The sequence below is a fragment of the Marmota monax genome, unplaced genomic scaffold (genome assembly GCF_021218885.2).
Source record: "Marmota monax isolate L192 unplaced genomic scaffold, Marmota_monax_Labrador192_F-V1.1 WCK01_AAM20220418_F8-fsc00073, whole genome shotgun sequence".
Lineage (NCBI taxonomy): Eukaryota > Metazoa > Chordata > Mammalia > Rodentia > Sciuridae > Marmota > Marmota monax.
The window spans coordinates 1,768,153-1,783,294 of NW_026692846.1; the positions used below are offsets into that span (position 1 = coordinate 1,768,153).

At 62.3% G+C, this 15,142-nt stretch overlaps 1 protein-coding gene across 1 annotated transcript; it reads left to right on the plus strand.

Annotated features, from left to right (window-relative positions):
- The first annotated feature begins 3,882 nt into the window (after positions 1–3,882).
- On the plus strand, positions 3,883–11,858 carry LOC124095715 (lymphocyte antigen 6D-like). Its single transcript, XM_046448948.2, has 3 exons — positions 3,883–3,940; positions 7,259–7,357; positions 10,539–11,858. The coding sequence occupies exons 1-3, from the start codon at positions 3,889–3,891 to the stop codon at positions 10,748–10,750; spliced, it is 363 nt and encodes a 120-aa protein (XP_046304904.1). The 5' UTR covers positions 3,883–3,888; the 3' UTR covers positions 10,751–11,858.
- The last annotated feature ends 3,284 nt before the right edge of the window (positions 11,859–15,142 follow it).

Sequence of the window (15,142 nt, forward strand, 5' to 3'; positions counted from 1 at the left end):
TCAGGTGTTCACTTGACACATGGGGCTATGACACAGTGCCGTCCTATTAGTCACTTGGCTGTTCAGAGTGGCCCTGGAAGATTCTTTGGTTGCCTCATGATTCCCTCTGTCAGAACACCATCGTTTTGTCTTATGTTTTAGCATTTTCTCATTTTCTGTACCACAAGATGCTCCACGACCCAAATGTCCACTAGTGAGACACAGCGTGGCCCATCCACATGAGGGAACACCACTCCATCTCTGAAAGGAAAGTGGGACGGACACCTCCTACCACGTGGGAGAACCTCAGGTCACCAGGGTGGGCGCCACCAACACGGGGTTGTCCACAGAGACTGTCCTGGGCTGGAGGGAGGCCCGGGTGGCTGCGATGGCACAGGGCTTCTTTTCCGGATGACAGCTGGATGCTGGTGATCTTGAGGGACAGCCCAGAGCCTCACAGTGCAGGTGGAGTGAGCCCATGCCACTGGCTTTGGGTCCTCCCTAGATGTCCTCGTCTGTCCCCTGAGAGGACCTGAGATTCTTCCATGCTCCCTCTGACTGATGCCAGCCCAGGGCCTGGACATTCTGCCGTCCTCAGCATAGGGGTCCTCCGTGGGTGCAGAGCCCCCAAGTCCAGTTGTCCAAGTCCCCAGCACAACCCCTTTCCACACTTGCCTCCCAGTGGAGATGCCTGAGTTCAGCCCGGGCTCCTCCTCAGCCTTCCCTGTGTCCCGAGTGAGGGGGCCTCCTGGCTGAGCGCCCAGTGCCTTCGACCAGCTGGACCAGTGCGCCTCTGCCTGGGGCGGGGGGCACATGATGGGCACAGGGGGTGCTAGGAGGTCTCAAGGTGTTGTTGGGGCTCAGCAGGCAGCAGGTGGTGAAGCGGGGGTGCACACAGCCTGGACCCTCCACATCCAGGGGTCGGTGTGCGTCCAGCCCCCAGACCACACTGAGAAACCCCGCCAGAGGCTTTCCTCAGCGCGGCTCCCTCCACAGGGCTGTGAACGGCATTCAGACGGCATCAGGTGCCGTAGGTGATCCAGAGGTGACTCCAAGGTACCGGAGGAGACGCGTAGGTCAAGTGCAAATGCTGAGCCATCCTACGCGAGGGCCTCGAGCATGCAATCATGCCGGACCGACTGCTGCAGAGACCAGCAACGTGTGCTGCTGCCCCTGCCAGCTGAGCAGGAGAGGGCGGGGTGCCTGCCCACACGCCTCCAGCTCCAGCCCCCCCACAGGTGGGAGCAGGCAAAGTGGAGGCTGGGAAGGGCCTCAGGAGGGAGAGAGCAGAGCGGGCCTTGGCCCTGGCTCACTGGGAAGTCTTGGGGCTCCTAAGGGGACGCAGGGTCCTTCCTGACAGTCAGCTTGAGCTGGGCCTGGTAGAGCACTAGATGCTGACCAGTGCAGCACCCCACCCTGGCCCCGTCCCTCGCCTGCCCTGCACACCCCTGGTCAGGGAGGCCTATCCCTGGTGGGCTGCTCTGGGAATGGAGGCCAGTGCCTGGTTGGTGAGGCCAGGGGTTAATTATGGCCCTGAGTGAGCATGGGCTACAGTTAGTGCACACCCAGCTCATAAAGGAGTGAGTCTCTGATGCCTGATTAGATTAATGAAGAGGGTCACCGCCAGGCCGCAGCCTCCCCGGGTCCCCCGCCCCACCAGCCCCCAGATTAGAGGTCTCCCTTTTCTAGGACCACCTGAGCACCTCCCCCTGGGGGCTGAGGAATCTTTGCCCCGAGAAGGCCCTTTGAGATTTGTTGAGTGCAGCATTTCTCATTCCTTACTTTCATGGGTTCCTGACAATATAGACCCCAACCTAAGACCCTTCTTGGGCAAGGAGTAAAACCCGGCGACTTTGCCGGCACCGAGACCGTGGAATCCAGCAGGCCCTGGCTCACCCTGTCTGGGTGGCTTGTCCTCCACTGTCAAGGGTCCATTGGGACGTCCACCTTCTCCAGAAAGTGCAGCCTGCCCCTGCCCTGCTGTCCCCTGGCTGTGATCACTCCTGCTACTGTGGGTCCCCCCAACACACAAGCCACCCCAGGCCCCTTGTCCCTTCACTGGTCAAGAGTCCCAGCCTCCAGCAGGAGGCTCGCTGCCTGGGGCAGGGAAGCCTGGCCCAGCTGCTACTCCCCTGTCACTGCCCTCAGCTCTGTCCCTTTGCACTCGGGGCCGGTGGAGTCTGAGCAGGGTGTGTGGGCTGCGGGCGGGGAGCAGATCTGGGTGTGAGGATGGAGGGAAGCTTGTTCTCATCGACCGTCCAAGGCGCACACCGGCCACTGGCACAGCCTCCTGCTCGGGGAAAGGTTCGTCCTGCCCTGAGGGCCCGTCTAGAGCCCACCTGGGGGAGGTGCCCAGCGGGACCTGCTCTGGGCCACCTCCACTTCCCTCAAGGGCTAGGCCCAGGGCCTGTGTGCTGCTGGCTGCCGACAGCCTGTCCCACCACACTCTTCCCACTGCCTTCCCAGCCACAGAGCAAGAGAACCTCGGGTCAGGCCGAGGGCTGGGGCTGCATCTGAGGAGGAGCCTAGGCCGGCTCTAGACAAGGCTGGCTATGGGCCTGGGAGACTGGGGCTCATAGCACAGGAGGAATGAGCCCATGCCACTGGCCCCGGGTCAGCCAGGGCCTCCGGGGCCTGCCCCTCCTGGCTGGGCTCACTCTGTCGTGCCCAGCACCAGGGGCTCCAGGCTCAGAGGAGACAAGAGTGGGCTGAGCAGAGCCCAGGCGGTCAACCTGGGTGTGTACAGCCGTGTCTGCCCTCACAGCCCACAGAGGTGTCCCTGTCCCAGGAAAGCTTACGAGAGCCCAGGCCTCACCGTCCCCCACGACAAACAGCAGCTCACACACCATGTGTCCAAACTAGGGAAGTTCTAAGGAAGTCTAACACACAGTCAAATAAAATAGACCATCCCAACCCCCTGGAGTGCCTGGTATGTGGGAGGGGAGTCGCCCCAGCTGACCCTCGTCTTCCCTCCCCAACCCCATCCTCACAGCCCCACGTCCCTCCCTGGACCTGACAAATGCCCCTTCACCTGGGGCCCAGCAGCTCGGCTACACTCCAAGGGGGCGGGAAGAGAGAGCCTTGGGCACCCAGGTCCCCAGAGAGGGTGTGGGAAGGGGTCAGGCCCCATATGAGTGCCTCCTGGGCACAGCCAGGACAGGGGAGGTGGTGTTCTAGACAGAAGGAGTTTTCCTTGGGTTCCGTGTTGTGAGCACAAGGTCCTGAAGGGCCTGGAGGTAGGTGCCAGTGGTCCACACAAGAGGGCCAGAGCCACCTGGAGTGCAGGGAGGGGTCGAAAGGGACAGGGGGGCCTGGAGGCCAGCTATTAGAGGGATGGAGGAGAGACCAGGGACCAGCGCTCCTCCCTCAGCCTCCGAGACCCAGCGAGACCCGTGGACCAATGCAAGCACAGACCCTTTCCTGTGGCCCCTGGGCACCCTGGTCACACCCTGGTCACTCTGCCATCCCCAGTCCAGCCTGGAGGCCAGACTCAGGAATCTGGTGGGGATTGGCTGCTGGGTGCTGCTCGGCTCTGCCTCGGGTTCGGCTCTGTGGGTGATGGACCAGTAGCACCATCAGCCCCAGGACGAGCCCAGACCTTCACCCTGCCCGGACCTCCACGTCAGAGTCAGCATTAGTCCCCAGTAGGCCCAAACAGGTGTCCATCATCGACCTCAGGGAGGAGAGGTGGCTGGCTCAGAACCTAGGCACAGCCAGAGTGGGCACAGAGGACCTCCTGAGAGCCCTGAGCCCTGGGGGTGGGGCCAAGGGAGCCTGGGGGCATGAGTCAGACCAGCCCTGCCATCCCAAGCTCATCTTCCTGCTAAATTACCAGGTCCCACCCCGGCACCCGCAGCTGTATAAAGGCACCCTTACCCAGGCGGCTCCCAGTCCTGGCGGATGTCCACGATGAGGCCCCTCCTGGTGTTGCTGCTCCTGGCTACTGTGTGTACTGTCCTGGGTAAGGCCGCTGGCTGCAGGCGGGGGACGGGCTCCCAGACAGGGCGCGGGGGCCTGGGCACTGGCGAGGCTGGCTCTTTGCCGAGGAGACCGAGTGCTCCCTGGAGCCTCAGCCTGGGTTGGGGGTCACAAGGAGCGAGGGGAGCCCCTCAGGCAGTCCCCTGCCTGGAAAAATGTTGTGGCTCTCTACTTAGGGCCTGGCTCTTGTGGAGACAGAACTCTGGCGGAGGGCTGGAGAGGCAGACTGTGTGCCCGGGGCACCGGGGCTGGCCTTCGACTGGGGCAATTCCATCCCCTTCCCCCCCAGGACAGGGTGCAGGACTGTTCACTCTAGGAAGGAAGTTCCCAAGCAAAACAGAATGAGTGGGTCACCCCCACCAGCCCACTCTGCCCTGACCCTGATAAGCTGGTTTGGGGACAGAAATGAGGCCAGGGGTGGGAAGGGATGTTCTGCAGCAGGCGATTATCAGCTGAATAATTATCATTTGGAGGATAATTAGCCCCATCAGCTTCCCCTGGGGGTGTGGAGAGGGAACCTTGGGGATCCATCCAGCTGGAGGGACACCTTCAATAGGAGGCTGGAGAGGCAAATGCAGGGGCATTGGGCAAGGGCCTGAGGCTGACTCCAGAGGACATGGCAAGGACAAAGCTTAGGCACTCACCAGAGGAGGCAGGGTGCTGGAAGATCCCAGGCCACAGCACCACTCAGGTCTCACCAGTCCTGGTCAGGACACCGCTGTGGAAGAGAGGGGCTGAGAGACCTGGGTCAGGAGTTAGGACACTGGCCAGACCTTTACCCTAGGGCTTAGCATCTGTGGGTAGCTGATGAGGACATAGTAAGGGTTATCCTGGGTCTCTCACAAGTGCCCAGGGCAGAGGGTCTGCAGAATCTCAGGAAAGAGACTAAGGTAGGGTCCTTGCTCAGAGAACCCTGGGAGTGCCTCTCGGGCCTGGCAGGACCAGGGACCAGCTGCAGAGAGAGGAGGCAGAAATGGCCAGGGGTCACCCCAAAGGCAGCTATTTCTCCTTGGGTGGTTCCAGAGCCCTGACCTGAGAAGTGTGGCCTCTGAGCTCAGAGTGGGGACTAAGCACCTCCCCACTCTCTGCCCAGGGCCGTGACAATGGCTGTACATGGGCTGACCCATGAGTGGAAGGTGTGATCACCTCATTGCACAGGTGGGGCTCTTCAGTCACAGTAGGTGTGCATATCCAAGGGAACCAGGACACCCTACAGACCACCCCTACAGGACACCCCTTCAGAGAACCCCTATAGGACATCCCTACAGAGAACCCCTACAGGACACCCCTACAGGACACCTCTGCAGGCCATCCTTAGAGGGCACCCCTGCAGGGCACTCCTACAGGACACCCCTACAAGACACCCCTACAGAGAACCCCTACAGGACACCTCTGCAGGCCATTCTTACAGGGCACCCCTGCAGGGCACCCCTACAGGACACCCCTACAGAGAACCCCTACAGGACACCTCTACAGGACACCCCTATAGGACATCCCTACAGGACACCCCTATAGGACATCCCTATAGGACACCCCTACAGGACACCCTTACAGGACACCCCTACAGGGCACCCCTACAGAGAACCCTTACAGGACACCCCTACAGGACACCCCTACAGACACCCCTACAGGCCACCCCTACAGGCCACCCCTACAGACCACCCCTACAGGCCACCCCTACAGGCCACCCCTACAGGACACCCCCATATGACAACCTATGGGACATTCCCTACAGAACACTCCTTACAAGGCACCTCTCCCGGCAGCCCAGCCTCCACACAGGACACCGTGGGGGAGCCTCCTGGCCCCTGCATGCCCCCTTGCAGCCCCCAGGTCCCTGCATCTCTTTAACTAGCACGTCCCTTCCCCAGACTGCCCACAGAGATCCTTACTACAGGCCAAACTCTGGGCCTCCCACTCCAGAAGACCTTTCCAGGTCACCCTCTTCACTCTGTGGAGACAGCGTCCACAGAGTGACCACTGTACCTTCTGCTCCAACCCGCTGCAGGTCATACCACTGTCCCTGGGCCCGCCACACCCAGGCAGTTTGTCCTCTGTTAAGGGAAGCATTGACACAGTCCTTGTAGTCAGAAGTTGGGGTGTCTCCAGGGCCTGCCCAGCTCCTGACCACTGGCAGCCTGGACCAAGGCCTTTTGCTGCAGACTCTGTTCATCCCAGGGATGAGGGTCACCCCATCCTGGAGGCTTCTGCCCTCCTTCCTCAAGGAAGGAGAGGACTGGACACACACACGTCATGCATCACACCACTCCATGATCTGAGAACTCCAAGAGCATCATTGTTAATCCCATCTCATCGGTGAGGACACCCTGGCTCAGACAGGGAGGGGACAGGGATGGTGGGATTAGAACCCAGATCACCTCTGAAGCCAACCAACCCACTCTGCACAGATCCTGCTGCTGAGGACTGTTGCTTTCTACCACCCATTCATGCACCCGTGCATCCACCCACCCAGTCATCACCATCCACCCTCCCACCCATTCATGCACCCGTGCATCCACCCACCCAGTCATCACCATCCACCCTCCCACCCATTCATGCACCCACCCACTCGTTGCCAAACACCCATCAGGTCAAGGGGGTGCCCGTGGTCTGCAGTGGCCCTGTCGGCACTCTGGACCCACTGTCCTGACGGCTCCAGTTGGGCACAAGTTAGGAACAAGAGCGGCCAGATCCTGCCCTGCAGGCATCTTGCTGGGAGAGGAAACAAGGTGCCAACTAGAGAAACAGATGCCAGGCCCCAGGGCCACTCTTCTCCCCAGTGGTTCCCAGTAGCTCAGGACCACTCACCTACCCATCATCCACCCCCACCCCCCCCGCCCCATCATCCACCCGCCCATCCATCCATCTGCCCATCACCCATCCATTCACCAGCTATCTACTCATCAGGACCTTTCCTGGTTCAGCTGTCATGGCTCCACTACTCTCTCTAGTCCTCTCTAGAGGCACTGCAGGGCAGAGACAGAACAGGAGTTCATGGTGCCAGGAAAGCCTGGGCAGAGGGGCTGTGAGCCCAGCCCCAGGGCAGCCTGTCCACACCACACCCCACACCTACCTATCCCTCAAGCTGACGGCCTGGCACTGACACATGGGACCAGAGGGAAGGGAGTTGGGAGCATGTCCAAATCACCAAGTCCCTACCCCCCAACCCTCCAAAGACCTGGAGCACCCCTGGAGCAGGGAGGAGGAGACCCAGAGAGGAGACCCTGAGTGGGCCGCAGGGCAGGCAACTGGGCCTTCAGCCCCAGCCCAGCCCAGACTGACGGCCTGTGCTTCCCCCCAGCCCGGGCCCTGCACTGCCACGTGTGCTGCGGCCACGAGAACTGCGAGTCTCTAGTGGAGTGTGCCCCGACGGACAAGTTCTGTGTGATCACCAGGGCGAGTGAGTACCCTGGGCCACGCGGCCCCGGCCTGCCCACCTCCACACCCAGCCAGAGCCCAGTGCCCAGCCCCACCTCAGTCAGATCCCAGGGACACCCTCCAGTCCACAGTGCAACCCATGAATCTATGTAGGAGATGAGGGATCAGGGGCAGCTGTCCACACACTGGCACCTGGAAGACGCTAGCCCCACTCCACCCAGGCTCCTAAGCCCAGCCTTCCACATACTGTGTGCCTCTTGGCCTCTTCCCAGCTCCCTCTCAAATCAGCCATGACTGGACATGACCTCCTGCCCCAGTGCCCACTCCCTGAGCTGGATCTCTGCCCTGTCCACATGGTAGCAGAGCAGCCTCCTCCAGAAGTCACTGCCTGCCGCCCTTCCCACACCTCCACAGGCCAGAGCTCCTCCTTCCTGTGCCCCTCTGCACCCAGGCTTTGGGGGCTGAGCTGGGGCCAGAGCTCAGGTGTGGGGCCAAGAGGTGCCTGTGACAGGAGTCCGGGCAGTGCACGGGAGTAGCCCAGAGGTCACCTCACAGGGCTGAGCAGGACAGAAGAGAAGGTGCTGCGCACAGTGAAGCAGGTCACCGTTGGTGACCCCGAGGGCTGTAAGGCCTGACCCAGTTGCAAAGGATGAGACTGGGCAGTGGGGAAGCTGGCCAGAAGGGGCAGCAGGACCAGGTGAGACTGCAGAGAAGGAAGGAAGTGTACAGGCAGAGCCTCTGACCTTGGTGTGTCACCTCTGGGCAGTGTCACCTCTAAGCCTGGGGTGCTCTCCCCTTGCAGCTTGCTGCCACCATTGGGATCATGTCCATGAGGTTCTCTGGCCCCTGATAAATGGCAGCTGCAATGGTGACTGTCCCCAGGCTCCTGGCCTGCGTGTCAGGCAGGGGAACCAGGCAGCACTGCAGCTCTGGGCCACTCCCTGGGCCACAGACTCCTACAGCTCCCAGAGATGACAAAAGCCCCCTCAGACTCAGAGTCACCCCATCTACCGAGGCAGTATCCTCCCCGGGCCCTACAAGGACCCAGGTGGCCCTTGTGTACCTGCCAGCCCTGGAGAATGAAGGGGAAGCAGCATGTGCCCCTCCATGCCCCCTACTCAGCAGAGCAGGGCCCTGCCTGGAGACACCTCCTCGCCCCACTCTCCACCCTGCTCCACCCTGCTCCACCCTGCTCCGTACCCCGAGCGCGGGCACACCCGCCCTTCAGAGGCTCACGTGATGCAGGGGTGGCAGGTCAAGGGGGTGCCCGTGGTCTGCAGTGGCCCTGTCGGCACTCTGGGCCCACTGTCCTGACGGCTCCAGTTGGGCACAGGTAGGAACAAGGGTGGCCAGATCCTGCCCTGCAGGCATCCTGCTGGGAGAGGAAATAAGGTGCCACCCAGAGAAACAGATGCCAGGCCCCAGGGCCACTCTTCTCCCCAGTGGTTCCCAGTAGCTCAGGACCACTGGGCGCCCCTCTCCTGAAGCCCCGGGTCTCACAGCCAGACAGTGCCCAGTGCCCTGAGGGCCCTGGCCTCCTCGGGATGGGAGTTCTCTCAGGCCCTGCAGGCTCCCACTCCACGCCCCTTCCCCTAAATAGTCACTGTGTCCCTGAGTGCCAGCTGGGGGTGGGTTCAGAGATGGGTGCAGACTTCCGGTCCTCCAGGGACCTCAGGGTCACCGCTGACCGTGGGACAATGGGGTGCCAGGCTGACAAGCAGTCAGGGTCACTCCTCTGAGGGGCACCAGGAAGCACCCTGGAGCAAAACAGGAGGCTGGGGACACAGCCTTGGCAGGAAGGTCCAGGTGGAAGGACCCCACACCCTGGGCCACCAAGCTGACCCCAGCAGGGGGTGGGACTCCCTGACTCTCCTGGCCCTGAGGAGGGAGGGAAAGGCCATGAAGCTGCGTCGGAGACTGACCCTGCCGAGCCTGGCCCGCGTCCTTGCCCACCTCTGACTGGAGCCTGCAATGGTCCGGCTCAGTAGCCCATCTCTTGGGCGAGGAAGCCAGCTCAGAGCCCAGCCAGGGAAGGAAGGCCAAGCTCCGGCCAGAGCCAGAGCTTTCTTTCTTCAAACCAGTGCCGGCAAGGACACTGTGCCCGTCCATGTCCCCAGCAATCACTCAGAAATGGCCGGTGAACATTGCCTCTCCTTCACCTGACCCATCAAAAAAGCTCCTTGCTTAAAAACTGGGCATAATGACATACTGACCACAGGTCTCAAGCCACCACTCACGCAGGGCAGGATGGGAAGGGGTGCCACGGCCTGCCATCCTGTGCCACCCTGAGAGGCTGTGTCCTCAGAGCCTCTCAAGAGGGCCACTCAGCCTTAGCCAGCAGGTGGATTCGCACTGACCTCAGAGGCTCCCTGGTGTCCAGGAGAGCTTCGTTCCACCTGGACCCAGCGGCTCTGTCCTTCCACTCTGCCAAGGCCGGGAAAGGGCTGTTCAGACTTGGCCCCGAACTCTGCTGTCAACCACCAATGCTCCCAACACGACCCCAAGTTCACTTGTGACCCCAGAACAAGGGCAGAGGCTGCTGGCTCCACTGTTACCAGATGGAGAGACCGAGGCACAGGGACCTGGCCCGCGAGGGGCAGAAGCACCTTACCCCACCCACCTATTTCTGGGCCAGTTGTAAACAAGAGGCCCCTGGGGGCTGGCCCGCGTCCTTGCCCACCTCCGACTGGAGCCTGCGTGTCAGGCAGGGGACCAGGCAGCACTGCAACCCCACCCCACAGCCCCCGGCCTCCCCCGAGCCCTGTGCACACAGATGCAGAGTCACCTCCCAACAACAGCCGTGAGGCCTGGAGGCAGCGTGCAGGCCACGGGCCTTGCCACCCTGTCCCTTACTGCCATCGCAGGTTTCCTAATCCCCAGGTGACCAGGGCTGAGGGTGGGGTTGGTGCCTTCCTGAAGCCCAGAGGAGGAGAGGGGAAGGGAGGGAGGAGCCTCCAAGTTGCTCCTTGGACTCAGAGACCACAACGGTGCCAGGCAAGGGGGAGACAGGTCACTGCAGGTGCCAAAGTAGGACCCCACCTACTCCTCCAAGGCTCTACCTCAAGCCCTCGCAAGCATTCGAAGTCCCAGGAGCCCCCCAAAGCAGGCTGCGCCCTGGGTGTTTAGGTGGCAGGGCTGGGTGGGTGCCGGGGCCTCTGGGCCTGTGGTTCATGCCACCCATGAACCCTGTCCTCTCTCCACAGCCAACCCCGGCGGCATCCTTGTCATGAAGTCCTGCGCCCCGACCTGCCCCAACAGCACTGTGTCCTCGGACGGCCGCGCCCTCTCTGTCTCCTGCTGCGAGGGCAGCCAGTGCAACCGCAGCGCAGCCTCGGGCCTCGGGGGCAGCCTGGGGACCCTGGGGGCCAGCGCCGCCGCCAGCCTGCTGTGGGCCCTGCTCCACGCGGCTTGGTGAGGGTCCAGCCTGCATCTCTGCGCCTCGCAGCAGGGGTCTGTCTGCACCTGAGCAGTGCCCCACTCAGTCCCAGAGGGGGCCCCAGACCCAGCTAGCACCCCTCCCCCACTTCCCAGGACCACCCAGCACCCTCCCCAGCCCTTCCCCAGAGAGAAATGAAGGACCACAGCCCCTCAGTCCCCTACCCTGATGAGGAAAGAGCCCCTCCTGCCCTGGGGGCCGTCCAACAGGCTGCCCAGGAGGGGACATCTCCAGCCCTGCTCAGCCCTTTCCTGCTCCTGAGGCTTCCTGGCCACTTTGGAGTGGGAGGGGTGCCCCAGGTCCCCCAGCTGTCTGCACCCCCACTCAGGGCTAAGACCCAGGGGCTCAGGCTGGGGTTTTCCCTCTCAAGGGTGCCTGTAGGACCTGGTGCTCATGGCCGTCGGGCCCCTGGGCCTCTCCTGTGCCAGGAGTAGCCGTGACATGGAGAACATGGCTGTGAGTTTGGGGCCTCTCTCTGCACTCCCGTGCAACCCCCGTTCTTACCCCACTCACCCACCCGCCACCACCCACTGCTGTCACTCACTGTTCCTCACTCTCACACATCCTATCCACCACTGACCACAGCACTGACCAGTCACAGACCTACCTCCCAGGGCTTCCCAGGGACTCCAAATGCTAGCCAGTGCCCCCAGCCCAGGGACCACCACCAGCCCCTGTCCAGGTGAACACAGGCTTCTTAAATGGTCCCTTGGTGGCCCCCGTGGGGGTGGGGCAGGGCCTCGGGACCTGGTATCCGGCATTGAGACGTGGGGGGTGGGCTGTCCATTCCCACTGGGCATGGGGAGACCCTCCTATTTCCAGAGAGTGTTGCCTCCCAGCCCGTTCCCCAGGGTGTCCTGAGAAATGAGTAAAGTGGCAGAGATGTCAGGTCTGGGGGTCTTTCTGGTCCTTGGTCTTCGCACTCAGAGAGAAGACGGGCCTCAGCACCTCAGACAGCCGGGGGGCTTTGGGAAAGGCTGCTGGTTCCCCTGAGGCCAAGCCCAGGCATGAGGGAGAGCACTTGCTTCGTACCTTGGTCTACTGCAAGCCTCAGGAGGGCGCTAGGAGTGCGTGTCCAGTCAGTCCCAGTGGGGGTGCCCTTGGGCTGCTCTGGGGAGCTCTTCTGAGCGTTGGTGTCCCCCAGGGTGCCCACATCCTCCTTGGTGTCCCCACGTGGCCTCACCCTCCTGCTGCCGTGGGCCCCATGCCCTCACGGTCCACATCCCCTCCACCCCCTGACAGGCCCTGGGACTCTGAGGCCTCTCAAGGCCATGTCTCCTCCCAGGGCTCTTTCTGGGGAGCAAAACCAGAGCCCCCCAATTCTGGAGGAACTCTGTTCCCCCACCTTCAGCCCAGGGCTGGCCTGCAGGGGCAGCAGGAGGCCCATTCTCAGAACCCGCCCAGGTCCTACAGGCCATGGCTTGGGTTTCCCTGCTCCCGCCATGGGCCTGCCTGCCCTGCCCACTTTAGTGTCCAGTCCTGAGTCCTTCCCTGCTCTTCTGCCTTTTGGAGTTCAGAGGCTGGAAGAGATGTCGTTTCCCTTCCCCTACTTCTTTATCCCCCATATCCCTGCCCCAGGTGACAGGAACAAACACTGGGCCCAGGCAAGTGGAGGCAGGCCTCCTGCCCACCTGGCAGAGCCGGCTCTCATGGCCAGGTGTGGCTGCGAGATTCCCTAAGCAGTGTCTGTCTCCACTCTGGGAGTCTGGCAGCGGGGGAGGCAAGGCACCCAGCCTCCCCCACAGTCTCCCTTGGCCTCTACCCTCTTCACCTGCCTGCTACAGGGTCACACCCAGAAGGAGGAAGGCCCCACCAGAGCCCCACCTGTCCACTGGCCACTGCCCCTTTGTGCCCAGACTCGAGCCCCCTGCCCTGCATGTTCCTGAACAGCCTTGCCTGGCTGATCCCGTCCTGTGCAGTGGCCACTCTGTGGGACATGGGTGTAGCTGGAAATGAGGTCAGGACACCGAGATCTGGAGGGCACACTTTATTAGTGGAGCCACGGCCCAAAGGGATGATTCCCAAAGTCCGAGCCCCGAGCGCAGCCGGGTTCTTACTTTCATACATAAGCAAGTTTAGGGTGCAGCAAGGCAGGGAGTTGGTGCCATGTCACTGGGGGGTGTGTTCTACATCTCCTGTGCGGGCACAAGCTTGTGGACAGTCCGGGACTCCACATACAACTCAGGGACTTTCACTGCACTAAGTCTGAGGGGACGGTGCCGTTGCTTTGTTTTCCTGCTGCTGCTCAAGTTCCTATTGTGTCCTTCTACCACGTGGGAAGCGGGGGGCTGGGGCATGGGGTGGGGTTCCCGTTCGGCTCTCACCACACCTGGCGCTGGGAAGACAATGAAGGGCAGTGCCCCCACTCTGAGCCACCCCCTGGAAGCCAGCCTGTCGGACCCCTCACCCTCTGGCCCCAGCCTCCAGGCCCTGCGTGGCCTGCCACTCTGGGTTCCCTTGGGAGTGCTATGGCCCCCGGGAGGGACAACCATCCAGGAACAACATGGGTCTTCTCTTCTTAAGGGTGGCAAGCCCAGCATGACCCAGGAGGGACCCACCCTGAGGGCAGTCCCCACCTGCAGGTCCCCAGGGAGACCATCAGATGCCACATGGCATCACACCCACCTCCTCTCAGAGCTCCCTGCTCCACGGGCAGGCGGGACAGGGAGGCTATTCCCCTCCCACCTCCAATGGGGAAGTGGGACACAGAGAGCTTCCCACCCCAGCCCCCAGCTCCGGGGGAGTGGCGTGGGCAGCCTGGGTTCTCCACCTCCCACACACTGAGTCACCACACCCAGGCGCCCCCTGCACACCAGGCTCCTTGGACTTGGGATATCGAGGGACAGCAGACTGGGTCCCTGCCCTTAAGCAGGAGAGGCGGGGGGCACTGCGAGCAAAGCAGCTAGCCCACGTGGGCCCCGTATCAGAGAGGAGGGAGGACAGGCCTGGGGAGCGTGGCCGAGATGCTGCCCATGGGAAGACACTGACCGTGGGCACAGCACAGCCAAGGCCTGGAGGAGGGGGATGGGTCCCGGGACTAGGAGGAGCCCAAACGCTGGGAACAAATAGGGGTGGGCCCCTGAGAGTGGCAATAAGCCTGGCCAGCCCAGAGGGCGCTAAAGCAGGGCCAGGAGGCGGGTCTGACCCTAAGGCCCTCTGTGGGCAGAGGCCCTCCATCATCATCTGTGTCTAGAGTCTGGCCCCCTCCTTGGGACAACACTGGGGATCCCAAGGGGATGGCAGGGCTGGGGCAGCAGTCTCAGCCCCCGCCAGCCAGAGATGGGGCTACAGAGGAAAGAGAGGAAGGAGGGAAATGGGGGACCAGGACTTGGGGAGGGTTTAGATGTGCCCTCCTAGGTCCCTTCTTGCTGATAGACTGGTTCGGGAGGAGCCATTGCCATATGTGGGGACAGGAGCCAGCAGGCTGGGACAATCACCCTGAAGGCCAGGACGGGGAGAGGTATCCAGAGCCCACAGGAACTCGGCCAAGACTCAAAGTGCAGGCGAGCCAGACCCGGGGCCCAGCCCGTGGCGGCCCTGCTGGGAGGGCAGTGGGGAGCTCTGGAGCGGAGGCGGGGCCCTCTAGACTCTGCCAGCTCAGCTCATCAGACCTGGGCCCCGAGTCAGGCTGCACCTCTGTCCAGGCACGGCTCCTCTGCCCCACAAGGGCCTGCCAACGTCTCGCCCTACATAGCCCTAGGTGCTCACAACACACTGCAACTCTGAGCACTGTGGTAATGAGATCTCAGGTAGGGCCCAGTGTGGGAGCCTCCTCCATCTCCTGGGGTTGTCACCACACCCCAAGAGGGGACTTGTAACAACATGCAAACTCCTGGGTCAACTTCCCCGTCCCTGCCCCAGACAGAGCACCAAAGTGGGGTCCCTGGCTACCAGGCCAAGCCCACCTACTCCAGACTCAAAGCTCAGAAGCCACCTGAGCCTTGAGGGACCCCAGTCCCCCCGCTCCCATCATGCCATGTGCAGAGAGCTGGCTGCTCCCAGAGACGAGGACCAATGACAGAGGCCAACCTGGCAAGCAGGTGCACAGGCACGCCCTTTGCCCTCTGGGCGAGCATCCCAAAGCCCCTCCCAGACCCCTCATATCATATAATCCTTAAAAAGAGCCTGTCTGAAGACTGGGTGTCTCAAGTCCCAGAGCTACCGCCCTCCACCTGCAGACCCAGGGTCTCGGAGCCCCCCGTAGCTACTCTACAGCTTGAGAAGGACCGCTCTCCCGTAGGGAAGGTGCGTGTGGGTGGGCAAGGGCAGGGGAGACGAGAAGCAAGGCAGAGGCAACCTGGCATCTGCCCTATCTCCAGGGGGCACAGCCCTCCAGTGGGAACTTCTAGCTGGGGACAGGGCCTGGAGGAA